Here is an 18,137-nt window from a genome sequence, read left to right as displayed (position 1 = left end):
TGGGAACAAAGGAAAATCAGCAAAACCCACAAACTCTAGGTACTTGGCAATGTGGATCAGGGGATCTTCTTTTCCCATACTGGGGTTTGGACTCAGGCCCTGCAGCCTGACAGCTGCCCCACTAGTTGAGCCTCGCCTCAGGCCTGTGAGGGCGATTTCTAAATAGTTTATGCACTCTTAAAAATGACCCAGGGCACTTAGGGGAAAGCCAAGACAGAGCAGAGCCAACCCCGGCGGCCGTGAGCATGGCCTTACCCGTCAAGGGCAGAAGCCACCCGGAACCCCAAGGTGGAGGCCATCAGGAAGACCCCACACGGAATCGACATGGGAAATAGTATGAGAACTGTCCATTGGTTACTTTATTTTATATAAAAGTTACATTGAAAGGAGAGGTTGAAAGTCAAGTATGCTTGATTCGCCAAGTCTCGCGGTGCCGACCGCTGTGATAGTGACTTTGAACAGGCTGGACGTACTTCAAGCCTCCCACCGGCGTCCCAGCCAGACACGGTGCGCACGACTACTGGACACGGTCCTGGTCAACCCGCGCTGACCTCTGGCTGTGAGTCTGTCCCTCCCCGCAGGTTTGTCACCAGCGGTCACCGCAGAGTGACTGAGGCCGACACACAGCGGACAGGAAGGCAGCTGGTGCCCAGGCGGGCAGCCCCGCCAGCGGGCAAGGGCGCAGGGCCTCCTCACGGCCAGCAGCGAAGGGACAGCGGGCGAGTTTAAGGCAAGCCCCGCAGAGGGGAGCTGTTTGCTTCCTGGCATAATTTTAAGCTCTCTCGCACCAAGGGTCCAGTCATCACCTGTGCTGTGGGTAGAGAGCGAACATAAAAACCAAAGCCACCAGCACGGCGCGGGTGCCCAGAGGGGCCGCAGGCTCGCGGGGCTGTGCACGGCGCGGCCGGAGCAACCGCAAACTCAGCCCCGGGCCTCAAGCACTGGGGATCTGAAAGTAAAATGAAAACGCGGCCGCAGAGGGCCGCGCAGGAATGACTGTTCTTTGGATCCGGCTCTCCGTATGCAATACATTCACAGAAGCCCCTGCGGGGGCCGCCAGCTCACCCCACTTCCCTGAAACGGCGGTGTCTAAAAAATAGCTTGTTTGCTGCACACACCAGTAAATGTCACACCGCTTCAACAACACTGCCGATTCTGACACACATGCACGCGCGCACAGACACACACACAGATGGACGCACACACGAACGAACTTGCTGTTCAGTGCAGAGCCAGAGCCGGCCCAGGCCGCCAGGTCTCTGTGGAGACGCCCCTTCCGGTCAGGGAGTGCTGGTGACACACTGCCTGCCATCTTGGATTGAGAAGAGCAGCTTGGTACATGGGGTTCCTGACCCATGTAGCACCCCACAGCCTCCTGACAACCAGCTGTGCAGGACGGGGGACAGCCTTCCCTCGGGACAGGCCCTGGGTCCGTGGAGCCACTGGCTGCCCGCAGCAGCTGGGCAGCTCCACTTGCTGCTGGTCCCGATGTGGGCAAGGCCGCTGCTGCCGCCTCTAGTGACAACAAATGTCTGAGACTGAGTCGGGCCGGCCGGAGGCTCACACGGAGAACTCGGGGCCCCCTTTCCTGGGCCTGAGTTGCAGTTGCCTGAGGCGGAAGCCGACAAAGGGGTTCATCCAGAGGAGTGAGGGAGGCCCCCCAAAGACGGACTTCATCCCCTCCCACCGCAGCCGCCGCTCCCACGTAGGCTTCTCGCTCTTCAGTCTCTCGATCTCCTGGATACAAGAAAGGACCGAGTGGGCAGCAGTTCCAGGAAGGCCCTGGCCACTGGCCAGGCTGTGAACTGCACACCGGCGCAGCTAGCTTCTGGGCAGAGGCTATCAGACCTGGCCTGGCGGGCGGGACCCCAGGGGCCCCAGCATTTCTATGTGGTGCCTTCTAGGCATTAGCATGCACACACACCAGAGCCGACCCAGCGGCAGCACAGGGCAGGGGCCCAGGCAAGACCTGAAATGGGCACCGAGGGAGGGAACGCGGGGCTCAGGGGACCACCCCCAGGCCGCCAGCAGGGCCGGCAAGGCCTACCGTCTCGTCGTTGCATATGGAGTGGATCTGGGTGCCAAACATGACTGCCGTGAACGTGAAGAACAGGAGACCCTCAAGGCACAGGAAGATCAGCAGGACCACCGTTATGGGAGGGGAGAAGTCACTGCATTCTGTGGGCAGAGCGGGCCGGGTGACTGCGGGGCAGAGCCCGAGGGCAGGCGCCCACAGCTTCACAGGGCGATGTGCGAGGGAGGGGTGGCAAGGCAGCCCTTCCCGGCAACCTGAGCCCTGCTGCCGGGCCTGGCGGAGGCGCCATCTTCCCCGAGGTCTGACACAGCCACACCCGCCCCACCCGCCTGAGGTCAGGCCCCTAAAATGGGGGCCCCTCAAAGCCTGCCTGGGCCACTGAAGTCCAGAGACACAAGGCCAGCTCAGGTCAGCTAGGCAGGAGACAGACATGGCTAAGGTGTGTGTGTGGGGGGGGGGGGGGGGGAACAACAGTAATTTCCCTCTAGTCTCAAAAGCCTGCAAACTACAGATGATGACGTTATCTGAAGAGCAACTGCACAGCTTCAGCACAGCGCACGGCAGGGGTCAGCAAGGCCCAGGGCTTTTCAGGACTGGACCCCCAACTCTCCCGTGCAGCGCGTACTTACCGGTCCACTGCCCACGGACACAGGAGATGAACTGGAGCCCACAGAGGATGAGCGCGTGGATCGAGGACAGGGCGATGTACATCTGCGGGGAGGTGGGCGTCACCTCCCATCCCCCCCGCCCTCACCACGAAGACACGTGCCTGCTCAAGAGCAGTCTTCTGGAAAGTGAGCTGTGGGGATTGGCACCCACATGACCACAGCCCCCACCCCGTGCCAGCACAGTGGTGGCTTCGGCATCTGGACCAAGGACTGATTTCTGATCTGGGCCAGCTCTAGGCGGACTCTCCCGTCACACCACGCACACACCCACGCTACTCACAGTGAAGAGCACAAAAAACCTCTGGTTCTTCTCTCCCACGCAATTGTTCACCCAGGGGCAGTGATGGTCCATTTTCCGGATACATCTCTTGCAAATACTGAAAGGGAGAGTGTACTGAGCATGCGTGCTCTGGGGCAAGGCCAGGACACATCCTGTAAATAATGCACAGGCCTGCGATGCAGCGTGCTGCTCCTTTAAATTAAATGTCCTTGCTCCCCAAGGAAGTCCATGCACTACAAGGCACAGTTCCAGACTCTTGCAGCAAAACTGGGTCAGGCATACCTATTGATAATGCAGCAAGCTGACCGGTTCAGAAAAACAAAAAACTGAACTTTTAAATTCACAGAGCCAAATAGGGTGGTGGGTGGCTGTAACCCCGGCCCTTGGGAGGCCAGCCTGGGCCAAACAGCGAGACCAAGAACTGTCTGGCACCTTCAAATGATCCTACCACCCATTCACACCCACGTTGTACCACTCAGCCCCGCCCGAGGGCGGCCTTATTCTTACAGCTGGGGTCTACCATCCAAACGCCTTGCACTGGATTTGAATGGCTCCCAGCTGTGTTTCAGAAACAGCTTATGCCAACTAACTGGGTCGAGCTGGGCACCCAGGGCCGCCCCCCTGAGGGTGGACACTGGCTTACCCAGCTAACCGCACACTGAGCACACAGGCTGCAGCTGCTCAGTGTCCTGCAAGGGACAGCAGACTGGGAGCCAGGACTGTGGAGCAGTGAGTGGACACACTGCGCAAAGACTTGGGCAGGGCACCAGGAGACCTTCCGCGTGCCAGTGTCTGCTTGAACTGCTCTGGGTCCTCTCTGAAACCACCGGTGTCTGCCAGCATGCCCCACAGACACCGGCGCGGTAAGGGAAGCAGAGCACGGGAGGGCGAGCCCTGTGAATGACGCAGAGGCCCAGGAGTGGGGCAGAGGGGCACCTCCTACTCCCTCCACACAGCTGGCAAGGTGAGCTGCGTGCACATGCACCAGCCCTGGCCAACCAGGCCCTGGAGAGAGCAGGGCACCATGCCGCTTCTCCGGCTCTGGCAAGTCTAGGGCGGAGGGGGAGGGGGAGGGGCGGGCACTGGCCTGAGGCTCTAGAGGGTGCCGGGGTTGGGGTTGGGGGGGAGGGCGCGTGTTGGGCGCACCTGCAGTGGTGGGCGCGCTCGGGCTTGATGCAGCAGCACTTGGGGCACTTGTAGATCACCTCGCCCGGCTTCAGCCGTAGGCTCTCCATGTACTCCTTGGTAGCATTCCCCTTGGGAACCGCCCCCTGCCGCACGGGAGCGTGTGTTAATTGGGGAGAAAGGGAGGTTAATGCGTTTCGTGCTAGGGCCACCTCTTACAGTGTGAGTATGAAAAACTAGCTATGACAAGGCAGGGCCGGAAGTGTCAGGTTAAATGACATTCACCCACGCTCAGCAGCCCACAGCCCAGAGGCTGGCCTTCCCAGATACCCTTCCCCCCCAGAACACCCCCCCCCCCCGGCACTTCCTGTCACAGTGGTGGAAAGCAGCAGCAGACCCCAGAACCTCAAAGGCATTGTATCTCATGATGTTGCAGCCAGCCTCACCAAGCATGCTCATAAGCCCAGCAGCGGGGTTCAGACCCCAGCCGGACAGATTGGCCCATGTGCTGGAGGGGCTGGGCGGCCGCCAGCAGCGGGGGAGCGAGGCTGGGAGGGGGAAGGTGCAGAGGAGATGCCATGCCCCGCTCCACAGCGAGGACAGGGTTTGTGGAGAGAGGATGCTGCTCTGGAGTGGGGATGTCTGCACGTGGCTCGGCGGCTGCCCCCGGTGCCACGGCAGCACGTGGCCATGGTGCCCGGGCCCTGGGTGTGGAGAAGCCACGAGCCTGGACGACCGGGCGCCGGGCGCCAGACGCAGAGCGGGCGCGCGGGGCTCAGACACTCACGGGGTCGGTGAGCATGGTCCTCAGGTGCGACGACAGCGCGAGCACCGCCAGGCAGTTGAACAGCACTCCGTTCACCACCGAGTACCAGAAGTCTTTGGAGGGCAGCAGCATGACAAACGTCACCACAAAGTCTGCGTAGACGACCAGCAGCCAGGTCATGAGGGCACAGACCATGCCACAGCCGTCGCGGATGAACCACACCCTGTCCACCACGTCGGCCTCGGAGGACGAGGAGGACGCCGAGTCGTAATTGTCGTCCGTCAGCAGAGGATGGTGCTCCACGTCCCGCAGCCGGCGTCCTGACGGCTGCATGATTCCCAGACGCGAACCCCTGCGGAGGTGCGGGGGGGGGGTGAGGCCCAGGGAACACAGCCACCTTCCACAGGGGTCACCGCGCCCTGGGCCACTTTATAGTCACTGAAAGACTTTGAAGACAGCAGAAAAGAACACACAGACTGAGCTGGCTCAGAGCTGAACGGCCCCATCTTTGCCTGACTGTCCATCTGGTCACCCTGCCACACACAAAGACAATGGCATGCAAATCCACAGCTCCCACTGCCTGGCATGGGGCCGGCTCGCTGGCCCCACGGTCCACCTGCTCTGCTTTGGTCAGTCCAGCTCACACAGCCTAGACGCAGGCAGGGGACAGGACCCCGTGTCTCATGCGGAGCTGCAGCTCCCTCTTGGCTTTTCCCTGTGTGTGACCCGCGCTGCCCACCAGCCTCCTCTTACCGCTCCCAGCCCTAACGACACCCGTGTCTGGACACACCCTTGTGTCTTCAACCAGGCAAGGGTGCCCCCAGTAACTAGTCCGTTCTGGCATCGGACTGCCAGACAGTAAAGGAACCCAGCTCCTCCCCCGGCGGCGACCGTGCGGACAGCTCCTTGGTGCACGACCTTCTCTAATCGTGTGTACCCAGGGCGGAACACTGGTGGCAAATAAAGCCGGGGGAGTCAGAGTCCTCTCTGTCTTGGCCTCTCAGACGAGAGCAAACACCAAGGGTTGTGCTGGGACAGAGCTGCGCTTCCCAAGCAGAAGCGGAGCCCGATGAATGCAGGCAGGGTGCGAGGCGTGCGAAGGGAAGGAGGCCTTGCACTTGGAATGGCTGGCGGCAGCTATCACACGGCCGTCATGGAAGCACGTCAGGACCGTGCCGGAGAGGTTCAGACCCCTGAGAACTTCTCCACAACGCCTTCTCAACGCGAAAGCGCGGACTAGCACAGTCCGTGAACAGCCCCACTCCCGGGCCAGGCGGGAACAGCTTCAAACTTCTAAGTAACATAGGAGAATGGAGGATGGAGAGCATGCAACCAGCCATCTGTGCAGCTGGCAGCTAGAAGGACACCCCTGAAGGGCAGGGGTGTGTCCCGTCTATTCTAGCTTCTCTCTCCAAGCGAGCACCTCTCAGAGACCTTCCGTGGGAGCTCCCGCAGAGACCTTCCGTGGGGTGGGAGCCCCGACAGGACCCTCAGCCTTGGCGGGACCGCAGGTGTGCTGCCGCGGCTACAGCTTGGTGCACTCCTAGGACCCGGGGCTCAAGGGCCACAGACCCTGCTGAGCCCCAGGACGGCTCGCCGCGTGTGGGCTTAGAGAGCGCTGTCACATTCCGGGAAGGAGGGAGGACGGCCGACAGGCAGACGTGGGCAGCCAGCGTGCAGACGCTCACCGCCGCTAACCTGGGCCCTGCTCCCGCTTCCCTCCTCGCAGCCCAAGTGGTCAGCCTGGAGAAGGAAACGGATCACACCCTTCTCCACCAAGAGTCATGCTCGAGCTAGGCGTGGTGACACACACCAGGCTGCGATGCCAATATGGAATCGTGAGTTCAAGATCAGCCTGGGCCACAAGGTGATTCTGTCTCCGCAAACAGACGCTCTTACCTCACAGGTCAGCACTGACCATCACTTGAACATTTTGTGCCTTTTCTTGAGGATCTTAAGGTGCATGCCGGCCTTCGAGACAGGACCTGAAAGGCATCGAGAGCTTACTTTGTTGTTTGCACGGGAAGGTGTGCGCATGCGGCCATGTGGCCCTCACCCTGGCTTCCACTCACTCGCTGCCTTCTACGTTCTGATCACACGCAAACAGATCACAACCCTGGAAATTCACTCACTGATTTTGGTGTTTTGCTTTTATTCAGGATGGGCTCTATCTATGTTGCCCAGACTGGCTTAAGACCCTCCCGCCTCAGCCTCCCTAGGGGCTGGAACCACAGGCAAGCCCCACCACGCCCAGTAGATATTTACTTTTAGTCTATTGTACCCTCCTACTCTTTTGGCCTAGCGTTAAATTCGAACCTATAAGCCACAATCTCTCAAGAAAGACCCAGGGATAATCCAGGTCAGATCTGGCTGCTCCTTACTCCAGCCATCTGCAAACTGTTTGAGTGGCCATGTGAAGTGGACCGTAGGAAAGGGGAGAGAGCGAGTCCAAGTCGGTGCGCTGGAGGGCCAGCCCTGCTAGGAGGGGGCAAAGCCGCAAAGGAAGAGCTGGGACCCCGTGGGGGGTCACAGAACTCTGGCAAATAAATGGACAATCCAGGAATTTTCTAGAAACACTGATGTGGCCCGAGAGCAAAGGTAGTGAAGACCTTGAGACGTGTGGGGTCCCCGACAAGTGTGTCAGTCACTGCCAAGTTTCCCTAAGGCTGGGCAGGGCTGCCAGAGGCCACCCTTCCCACGGACACAGCTTCCAAATGCTTGTAGCTCTCTCCATCCTGAACAAGGCAAGCCCAGGGTGGGAAGTAAGAGCCAGAGGCCGCTGGACAACAGAAGCCAAAGCTCTATCAGTACCAAGGGGCTGGCTTCCCGACTGGCACCGCAGAGATGGAGTGCTAAAGAGGAAAAAGCAAATTGTCCCAGAAAAACCCACAAAGCAACAGCCCAGTAAAGCCGCAAGATCGCTGCTACTCCGCCACAGACCAGCAGCGGCAGACACGGGGGCACTGGCCACCAGGACGTAAGGAAGAGCTCTAGCTGCTAAAAGACGACACTGCAGGGTGGAGGAAGCGAAATGAAAGTGTGTGTGTTTAAGTCCAGAGCAATGGGGCAGCAAGCGGTACAGTAAGGGAACTATAAATTCTGGCCCTGGGCCGACCTGACCTTTTAGAGGCTTTACTATCTCAACGCTCTTTTCTAAGCTAATTAACTCTGGATGGCAGAACAAGGAGCAGGGTGGATATTTCCTAACATGCATCTTTAACATGCATAGGGGAAGCTAGCTGCCAACTTCTTAATGATGGCCTGTGCTCACCTTCTAGTAAGCAATAAAATAAAGTAACTGCCACAGGGAGGGGAAAGAAAGGGGAGGGAGAGATCAGGAAAGAATTCAGGGGAAAGGAATTCAGAGTGGGAACAAGGTACAGAGAAGAACACTTGAACACAGCAAATCCACCATATTCTCAGACACAGGAACAGACACGGGATCTGTGAGACAAGAGGTATGGCAACTTCCTGGTTACTAAAAACTAAAAATGGTAGTAGAATTTAAGATTCTGAAGTAGAATTGGGTACAAGTGAGGAGCATGCCAGGAAGGAGAATTAAAGGACAGGAGAGGGCTCAGGAGAGCTATACAGCGAGAGCACGTGAAGCAGGCTGGCTGCCCAAGGTCACAGGGACGGCCAGCTTGGCACATCCAAAGTCCACGTAATCTACACCTGTACTGAAGTATCACGTGCTACCACAAAATTGTGTTTTTATTTTTTTATGCATCAGTTATAAGAGCAGAAAATTAGATGCTGGCCCAGAAGTCAGGAATCTGCAGTGAAGTCACCACACAGCCCCACCATCCCTGCAGTCCACAGTCCTGGCTTCACAGGCCCTCTTGTTGCCTGTGTCTGAAACCAGGAGCCCCGAGAAACACACACACATGCATGCACGTACGTATGCATGCATGCACGCGCGCACGCACACACACACAGCAGTGGACCAGGGAGGAGGGCCTCAGGGTCTGGGGAATGGAGAGACCAGAGGGGTAGCTCTCTCTAACATCCAACATTAAACATTTGGTGGTAGTTCCCAACACCCAAGCTCTCTGCCCAGGCTCCTGCCTTGGGAGCCAAGCCCCACAGAACAGCCCCCTGCCCCTGTGCACTGTGATGTTCTCAGACGGTGACCCCTCGGTGCTCAGGGAATGCCCCAGACAAACACCTTGCAGCAAGGCTATCCGTAATGCGCTAGGTCTTCCCGCCAAGGGTCTCCCAGGCTGACCTCAGACTCAGTCCTCCTGCTTTAGCCAGCCTCTGGAGTGACAATTGTGGGCCACCATGCCAGAGATACAGCAACTTGATTCAAACAGATGCTTAATAAGACTTTGAACTGTTTTCCAATGAGCTTATCTTACCAATGTTTAAAACCTAAAGCTGGCAGCGCCAGAGGCTCAAGATTGTAATCCTAGCAACTCAGGAGGCTGAGATCTGAAGATCACAGTTCAAAGCCCCCAAAGACTCAGCTCCCAATTAAGCACCAAAAGCCAAAGTGGAGTTGTGCCTCAAGTGGTAGAGCATTATCCTTGAGCAAGAAAGTTCAGAGACAGTGGTGTCCAGCCCCGAGTTCAAGCCGTAGGACTGGCACAAAATAAAACAAAAATGTAAAGCTGGTTTGCAGAACACAGAACTGTCTACCGTAGAGACCCTGCCTACAGTAGCACAGCTACGATGTGACCTAATCTCTAATTGTTTGTATAAGGACAGAAGTAACAGCACCATTTGGGAAGGCAGCACAGTGCTTAAATACCCAGTCCACCATACAGCAAGCTACCTCTAGACAGTTACTCCAGAAAACAAATATGAATACGGACACAAGAATGTGTACAAAGCTGCGCAGAGCTGCCTCATCACAATATCCCCAAACTGGAAACCAGCCAATAAGCCATAAGAAGATTAATAATGCATGGTCTAATCATATCATAGCATGCTTCTGAGCAAAAAAAAAAAAAAAGGAAAAAATTTCTGATACAAGCAAATCTCCAAACCACCAAGCTAAGTAAAAGAAGCCAGACACAAGGATCAGTGCAGTGTGACCCACCCGCACTAATTGCTTTTTAAAAAAAAACAAGGAAATATATGTATATACACTCTATATATGTGTATGTATATATATAAATATATAATTTCACTGTCTATCAAGCTATACCTCAATAAACAGGAGACAACGATGAAGGGCTCTGTGCAGGTAGGCAACAGATGCAGTTATCTGCAGAAGCTGCAGCCTGGCTGCATTCCAGTCAAGGCCTGTTTTAGATTTATGCTGATCAGTAACTTCAGTCCCCATGGCCATAGAGAAAGTGTATTTCACATAAACACTGACACAAGCACAAAAGGCCCGAGCCTGTGATTCCTGCGCATGCTGAAGCTTCCCGCTGCTTTCCCGTCCACACTCACGTGGAAGGGCAGAGTCGTGGTCAAGCACCTTCACCCCAGGTCACTGCCTGGATGCTACCACTAGGAAGAGGAGCGGAGCTAAGGGACAGCTTCAGTGAGCCAACACTCTCATCCGACCTGGCAAACAAGTGTGGCATTCAGATCATCTAATGTGTTCTTAAATGTTCTTCCCACCAACTTGCAATCATGAAATATTTAGCTTGTCCTCCCAAACTCTACCAATAACGTACGCCATGTGAAACCACTATTTTCTTCAATGACCCCAAGAACAAACTATTTCTATTTCTCAAAGTTTTAAGAAAACACACTAGAGCCAGGTGCTGGTGGCTCATGCCTGTCATCCTAGCTACTCAGGAGGCTGAGATCTGAGGATCACAGTTCAAAGCCAGCCAGGGCAGGAAAGTCCATGAGACTCTTTATCTCCAATAGAACACCAGAAAACTGGAAGTGGCGCTGTGGCTTAAGTGGTAGAGCACTAGCCTTGAACTGAAGAGCTAAGGGACAGCACCCAAGCCCAGAGTTCAAGCCCCACAACCAACAAGAAAAAAGAAAACACACTAGAACATTAAGCCAAGTGTCAGTAGCAAGCTGGCACATGACCAGTACTGCTAACAGCACCTTATTTTCCCTTTCTAGACCACAACTCGTGGTCACTGTGAAGCAGCACTTGGACAGTGTAGCCACGAGGCAGTGGTGCGCAGGTGTTGAGGAGCAGCCCCCGCCTGTCTCTCCCCACTTCCCCAGAGATCTCTGTCTCTGAACAGGGGAGTCTTGCTTTCCCGTCTATATACATCCTCTCCAGGAGTGACCTTGCATCATAAAAAGGGAACTACAGCTAGAAAACTCCCAACCTCACAGCATACCAGTGGGTCAAGCCAAGAGCTCGTCAGCAACTCCACCCCGGAGGTAGGGAGTCAAAGCAGAACCGCAGATCGTGATGCCCCCGTTCCTATTGCAGTAAACCACATAGCTACTGAGGACAAAAGCCAGTGCTCGCGTCCCTGACTTCCTCCACCTCCCTACTCCCCCCATCAGCAAGCAGAGTCCCCCCACCACCTCCCCTCCTCCCCTAGATCCAGGTACTGTGGGCACTCACCTAGGCAAACTCCCAGCTCCCCAACACTCATCCCCACTGTGGGGGCCTTCACATACACAGCCCGGATCCTGCCTCTCCCTGCTGCCCCAAGCTGCCTTTTAAAGGCCTCCCAAAGCCTTCAGTGCCCTCATATCTCACCTCCCACAGCCAACAGAAGGGCAGGGAGGCAGACCTGACAATGTGCGCCCGGGCGCTGGCATGAGAGGGGAGGGCGGGGGGAAGGGGGAATCCTTGCCTAGGAGTGGGGCTGAGGGCTGGGCTGGGAGTTTGAGAAATAGGGTTAAGGACATACGTAATAAGCAAGACAGGGACGCGGAGAAAAGCTCACTGTCGCGCGAGGGGGGCTCCCTGGGCGGCCTAAGCGAGGCGGTCCCCAGGACTACACAGGAGCTGCGCTTCCCTCCGTCCACTCCGAGCCACAACCACGTGAGAGGCCAGACGAGGCAGCTAGTGTGCTGACGAAAACCAGCACAGAAAACACACTCTCAAGAACGCCAAGTCCAGACATAAAAAGAACTCTAGACACCCAAGACTCTGAGACTGGCACTCCCAGCCCCCCTCCACAACTGAAATGGAACTTCCGTACCGGTGACCCAGCAGCAGACCCAGCAGGATGCAAGATGGTCTGAAAACCTAGCTAGTCAGATGCGACTAAGACACAGCAGGCAACAGGAACGGCTGCTAACTGCATACCTACTACGCCTGGGAGCTCTGCCCACACCACTGACTGATCCTGCATCCCACAGAAGCAGCAGCAGCTCACCGGATACAACGCTAGCTCACTATCAGGAGGACACCAAGACTTCAAGCCAGGCTTGCAGTTTGTTCAAATCTGCACCAGGCTTTCTGCTAAAGCACCCTAGGGTTGAGAACACTGCACCAAACAAATGGGGCCAGAGAACTCTAGGAATTCAAAACATCTTACTGACACTGCACGAGCTTGACCGGAGAAGCGGGCGCTTCCGGCTGAGGCCCCTCGCGCCGCACAGGCTGCACGGAGCTGTCTCTTCCAGAATTCCTATTTCCTGTGTCGCTTGCACCTACCCAGTGCCTTCAACCAGCTTGCCAAATCCCTCCCCTCCCCTCGCCTCTGGCTCAAGGCGGCGTCCTGCCCTGTCACCCAATTTCAGGCAGCCCTCATCCCGAATCTACACCCTGAGAACGCTAACCTCGGGTCACTAGGTTTGAGAGCACCCACGCGGGCTCAGTCCTTAGCCTTCTCCTTTTGGTCTCTTTTACCCTTTGTGCCCTTGCCATGTCTTCCGATTTAGGATTCATATTCGTGTTCTTCCTGCCTAGCCAAATTATCTTGTAGGTATCTCTACCACCAACAACACACGGAAGGGCAATATAGATGTTTCAAAGCTATCACGTGGCAGACTAATGTAAGACACCATCTTGGCCCCACAGGTGTCTGGATTTCATTTGAGGACTCAAAGATGATGGTCAATGTCTTTCAAGATGGGAATTCAGGAAAAAGCGGAGCTGAAATCGTCAGGACAGGAACAAGTGTGTAGACAGCAGCACAGAAGCCAGAACAGAAAGCAAGAGGTGAGTGATGGTCAATGGGGATTCTCGGTCCACAATAACGGGCAGCCCCAGCACAGACAAGCGCACCAATGCGGGGAAGGAGGGAGCATCTTTTCCTCAGATGGAAGAGTGACGGATAGTCACAGGCATTTTAGCTTTTTCAGAGATGGGTGTTGTCCAGGCTGCCCTTAAATTTCTCAAGCATAAAAGCCCTCCAGTGGGCTTCGGGACTGATGCCCAGCAGACAGCAAAAAACACTCTTCACGGGCTTGGATTTGGCAGCAGCGACAGAGGGGGCGCTTCCACCTGCACTTCTTGTCACTTGAACTCAGTTGCCACAATAAACCAATTTTTGTGAGCTACTGAGCTCACTCAATGACTCGGAGGGACTTGGGGAGGCGGGCGTTGCTCTGGAGGCCGCCTGATCGCCCCTGATGCCTTCTCAGGCAATCACTCGAACCCAAGATCATTAGCCCAAGTTCACGGTCGGGGTGCAGGAGAGAGGCGAGGAGCGTGCGCCGAGAGTAAGAGAGACGGTGGAGACATCCAGGTCAGGGTGAGGGAAGAACGAGGCTGGAGCCAGGGAAAGCGCCCCACCCAAGCCCGCCAACCCTGGGCGCGCGGCCGGGGCTCGCCGCCTTCCGTAAGCAATCCCGGCATCGCCCGAGGAGAACGCCCAGCCTCGCGGGGCCAGCCTGCTCACGCCCAAGGCCGGGGCACGGCCGCGCGGGCCCCCCAGCGCCCGGCGCCGTCGGGAAGGGAAGCCGGCGCCGAGGAGCGCGGCGGAGGGAGAATGGAGCCGGAGCCAGGCGGGGGTGGAGGCCGGGCCGGGAGGCCGCGGGGTGGAGGCCGGACCGGGCGGGGCGGACGCGGGGTGGGGCCGGGCCGGGAGGACGCGGGGTGGAGGCCGGACCGGGCGGGGCGGACGCGGGGTGGGGCCGGGCGGGGAGGACGCGGGGTGGAGGCCGGACCGGGCGGGGAGGCCGCGGGGTGGGGCCGGGCCGGGAGGACGCGGGGTGGAGGCCGGGCGGGGAGGACGCGGGGTGGAGGCCGGACCGAGCGGGGAGGCCGCGGGGTGGAGGCCGGGCGGGGCCGGGCCGGGAGGCCGCGGGGTGGAGGCCGCGGGGTGGAGGCCGGGCGGGGAGGCCGCGGGCGCGGGGTGGAGGCCGGGCGGGGAGGACGCGGGGTGGAGGCCGGACCGAGCGGGGAGGCCGCGGGGTGGAGGCCGGGCGGGGCCGGGCCGGGAGGCCGCGGGGTGGAGGCCGCGGGGTGGAGGCCGGGCGGGGAGGCCGCGGGGTGGAGGCCGGGCGGGTCGACGCGGGCTGGGGCCGCCGCACTCACCCGAGGCCCGGGCGGGGTCGCCCGGCGCTGCGGCTCCTCGCGGCGGCGGCGGCGGCGGCGGCGGCGGCTGCAGCGGCCGAGGCAGGGACGCATCATGCGGCCGCGCTCATGGCCCGGCCGGAGGGATCCCGGCGCGGCTGGGCTCTGTCCGGGCGGGCCGGCCGGAGGGAGGCGGCGGCCACCGAGGCTTCGCGGGAGCCCTGAGACCTGACTGGAAAGCGGGGCGGCGTGACCCGGAAGCGGATCCCGCGGTGTCAGGGGCCGCGCAAGCGCACTTCCGGCCGCGCCGCGCCGCGCCGCGCCGCTGAAGGCGGCTCCGCCGGCCCCGGGCCGCCCTCCCTCCCGCCCTCCCGCCGGCCCCGGGCCGCCCTCCCGCCCTCCCGCCGGCCCCGGGCCGCCCTCCCGCCCTCCCGCCGGCCCCGGGCCGCCCTCCCGCCCTCCCGCCGGCCCCGGGCCGCCCTCCCGCCCTCCCGCCGGCCCCGGGCCTCCCTCCCTCCCGCCCTCCCGCCGGCCCCGGGCCGCCCTCCCGCCCTCCCGCCGGCCCCGGGCCGCCCTCCCGCCCTCCCGCCGGCCCCGGGCCTCCCTCCCTCCCGCCGGCCCCGGGCCTCCCTCCCTCCCGCCCTCCCGCCGGCCCCGGGCCTCCCGCCCTCCCGCCGGCCCCGGGCCTCCATCCCGCCGGCCCCGGGCCTCCCTCCCTCCCGCCCTCCCGCCGGCCCCGGGCCTCCATCCCGCCGGCCCCGGGCCTCCACCCCGCCCTCCCGCCCTCCCGCCGGCCCCGGGCCTCCCTCCCTCCCGCCCTCCCGCCGGCCCCGGGCCTCCCTCCCTCCCGCCCTCCCGCCGGCCCCGGGCCTCCCTCCCTCCCGCCCTCCCGCCGGCCCCGGGCCTCCATCCCGCCGGCCCCGGGCCTCCACCCCGCCCTCCCGCCCTCCCGCCGGCCCCGGGCCTCCCTCCCGCCCTCCCGCCGGCCCCGGGCCTCCCTCCCGCCCTCCCGCCGGCCCCGGGCCTCCCTCCCTCCCGCCGGCCCCGGGCCTCCCTCCCTCCCGCCGGCCCCGGGCCTCCCTCCCTCCCGCCGGCCCCGGGCCTCCCTCCCTCCCGCCGGCCCCGGGCCTCCCTCCCTCCCGCCGGCCCCGCGCTGCGGCGGCGGAGACGCCCTCACGCGCCGGCGGCCCGGAAGAACCGCCCGCCTGTCCGACCGGGTCCGGAGCCCGCGCCGCGGCCGGGCGGCTCCGAGCCGCTCCAGGGGCTCCTCCGCGGGGGCAGGGGGACTCGGACGGGGAGGGTGGGAGCCCCCGGCCGGGCTGGGGTCCCCCCGGGGCCGGCGGAGCCTCCTCGGGCTCCCTGCGTGTCAGGCCGGGGGGGTCCCGCAGGCCGGGGGGGGATCCCGCAGGCTGGGGGGGTCCCGCAGGCCGGGGGAGGGGTCGGGGGGTCCCGCAGGCTGGGGGGGGAAACCCGCAGGCCGGGAGGGGATCCTGCAGGCTGGGGGGGTCCCTGTGTGTCCGGGGGAGGATCCCTCAGGCCGGGGGGGTCCCGCAGGCCGGGGGGGGGATCCCGCAGGCCGGGGGAGGGGTCGGGGGGTCCCGCAGGCCGGGGGAGGGGTCGGGGGTCCCGCAGGACCGGGGGAGAAGGGGCCGGGGGGGGGGACCTCTCCGGGTGTCGGCGGGGTGCCGCGGTGGCCCCCAGCCCAGGTCTTCTCACCGCGGCCCCTCTTGCTCCCGGAATCTCCGGTGGGAGGAAGAGGTGCGCTCGGTTGTCAGACTTGAGCTCGAAAGGCTGGCTTTTTATTTTTGAATTGTCTCGCGCGCATCTGCCCCCCGCAGAATGGTGCCGTGACGAATCGGCTGGCTGGTCCTTTCCCTCTATGTGGAGAGTTGTGGTGAGCAGGCGAGAAGCAGACCATCCTGAGTAAGGCCTAGGCGTTGCTGGACTGGCAGAAGCAGGGGCTCACAGCTATTCAGAGCCCTGTGACACCAGGATCCAGAGGCAGGGGCTTCAGCTCCAGGCACTGAGGTTGGAGGCTGATGGCTCTGGGTTTTTAACTACCAGTGGCCAGGGATTTGACAGCTTCTGAAATCTTCAGCTTCAACACAAGTGGCTGGTGCCAGTAGTCCGACACTAGCAACTGTGCTGGTGCCTTTTGGAGGGACAGCTCTTACACAGCCTCTGGCGCTGTACAGAGCGTTGGAGCTTTGTTCCTAGGGTGATCAGGAGCCACAGTCTTCCCAGGCCGCTATGGCCTGACACTCTGCTGCCATTTCCACCATCTGCCTTGCTGCTACATTGATAAAAGAATCAAAAGTGGGCAAGAAGGGGCTGGGAAGGTGGCTCAGTGGTAGAGCGCTTGCCTTGCATGCATGAGGCCTTGGGTTCGATTTCCCAGCACCATATAAGCAAAAAGAAAAAAGCCGGAAGTGGCACTGTGGCTCAAGTGGTAGAGTGCTAGCCTTGAGCTGAAGAGCTGAGGGATAGGGCCCAGGCCCAGAGTTCAGGCCCCACGACTAGACTCAAAAAAAAAAAAAAAAAAAGTGGGCAAGAAAAGACTAAAGGGAAGCCATTTATTGAGGCTAATTTGGCAGCACCAAGGACAGCCCAGGAGGGTGTCTTCTGGTTGATTCAAAAAGGGAGCTGAACGGGACTGGGAAGTTGGCTCAGTGGTAGAGCGCTTGCCTTGCATGCATGAAGCCCTGGGTTCAAGTCCTCAGTACTACACAAGCAGAAAAAAGCCAGAAGCAGTGCTGTGGCTCAAGTGGTAGGGCACTAGCCTTGAGCTGAAGGACAGCACCCAGGCCCAGAGTTCAGCCCCCACAACTGGCCTAAAAAAAAAAAAAAGGGAGCTGAACAAGCCCAGTTTCTAGCCAGAAAGGAAGATAGCTAGAAGTTTGCACCAGTTATGGCTGACCTTCACGCACAGACTGTCTTGCTACTAATCAAAGCACAGTCCCTCATGCAAATAAAGGACTGTGTTTGTGCCAATCACAAGGCTTCTGTTAAGCCAACAAGGGAAGGGCTCCGCCTCCCATCTGGGTGAAAGTGGCTGCAGCCTCATCAAAGTTCACCTAGGCCTGTCTTCCTTAGATGCTGCTTTCCAGGGCGCATCAATGCAGGCTGTCTGGAGCATGTCTCCAACTGTTGTTGTCATGGAGTGTCCAAAGCAAGTGGACCACCCTGAGGACAGTCAGGCCTAGCCAGTATAGGGGCTACTTGGCTGATAATCCTTTGCTTATAGCAGCCAGCACACCAGGAAAGTCTAACAGCTGTAAATTAGAGTCAGAATGCCCATACCCCAACACCTTATTTTAAGGACGAATGAACATCCAGAGTAGTGCTTACAATGAAGGGATATCATTAACGTCAACAGCTTACAATGAAGGGATATCATTAACGTCAACAGTGCTCTATCAACAGTGCTCTATCAGCACTGCTTATCTTAACCGAGTGCACGAGGTGCAGTGAATGCTTGTGCTCTGTCTCAGTGCTATGGCAGTCTGCCTGCATGGTACTTGCTCTCTCCTGGTGTCTGACTCATGAGGAGGTGGGCTTCCAATCCTTAGTCAGTTCTCTTTAAATATAGTAAAGGTAAGGTTGGTGGTCTTTGGATAACTAACCACAAGACTATAAGCGGCTGTCATATTTGGGGCATGCTTGCAAAGGGAAAAGTTAAAATCATCCTGTTTTCTAAAATGGTAAACTCGCGTCCTGTACAAAAGTGAACATGTCAAGGGTTTAATTTAACTCAGCTTATTGGGGAGGATGGAAGATGCTGCACTTGGTGCAGGCACGCTCATACAGAAGCAGTCAGAAATGGTGGAAGACTGCTTAATGAATGCTGCATTGGTTCCTTCCCTGGAGGATTGGGGGTGGGGGAGAGCGAACTTCCACTAGACAAGATTCATTGGTAC

At 59.5% G+C, this 18,137-nt stretch overlaps 1 protein-coding gene across 1 annotated transcript; it reads right to left on the bottom strand.

Moving 5' to 3' along the window:
* Positions 1–334: 334 nt before the first annotated feature.
* Zdhhc7 (zinc finger DHHC-type palmitoyltransferase 7) lies at positions 335–14,440 on the bottom strand. The gene is made up of 8 exons (XM_042671455.1): positions 14,242–14,440; positions 6,774–6,859; positions 4,896–5,226; positions 4,130–4,254; positions 2,984–3,080; positions 2,665–2,746; positions 2,048–2,178; positions 335–1,737 (listed from the first exon to the last, which is right to left on the bottom strand). The coding sequence occupies exons 3-8, from the start codon at positions 5,205–5,207 to the stop codon at positions 1,561–1,563; spliced, it is 924 nt and encodes a 307-aa protein (XP_042527389.1). The 5' UTR covers positions 5,208–5,226; positions 6,774–6,859; positions 14,242–14,440; the 3' UTR covers positions 335–1,560.
* Between the last annotated feature and the right edge of the window lie 3,697 nt (positions 14,441–18,137).

Source organism: Dipodomys spectabilis, unplaced genomic scaffold (assembly GCF_019054845.1).
Source record: "Dipodomys spectabilis isolate Male_0828 unplaced genomic scaffold, ASM1905484v1 ptg000628l, whole genome shotgun sequence".
Classification (NCBI taxonomy): Eukaryota; Metazoa; Chordata; class Mammalia; order Rodentia; family Heteromyidae; genus Dipodomys; species Dipodomys spectabilis.
This window is presented reverse-complemented; position numbering and strand designations above follow the sequence as displayed.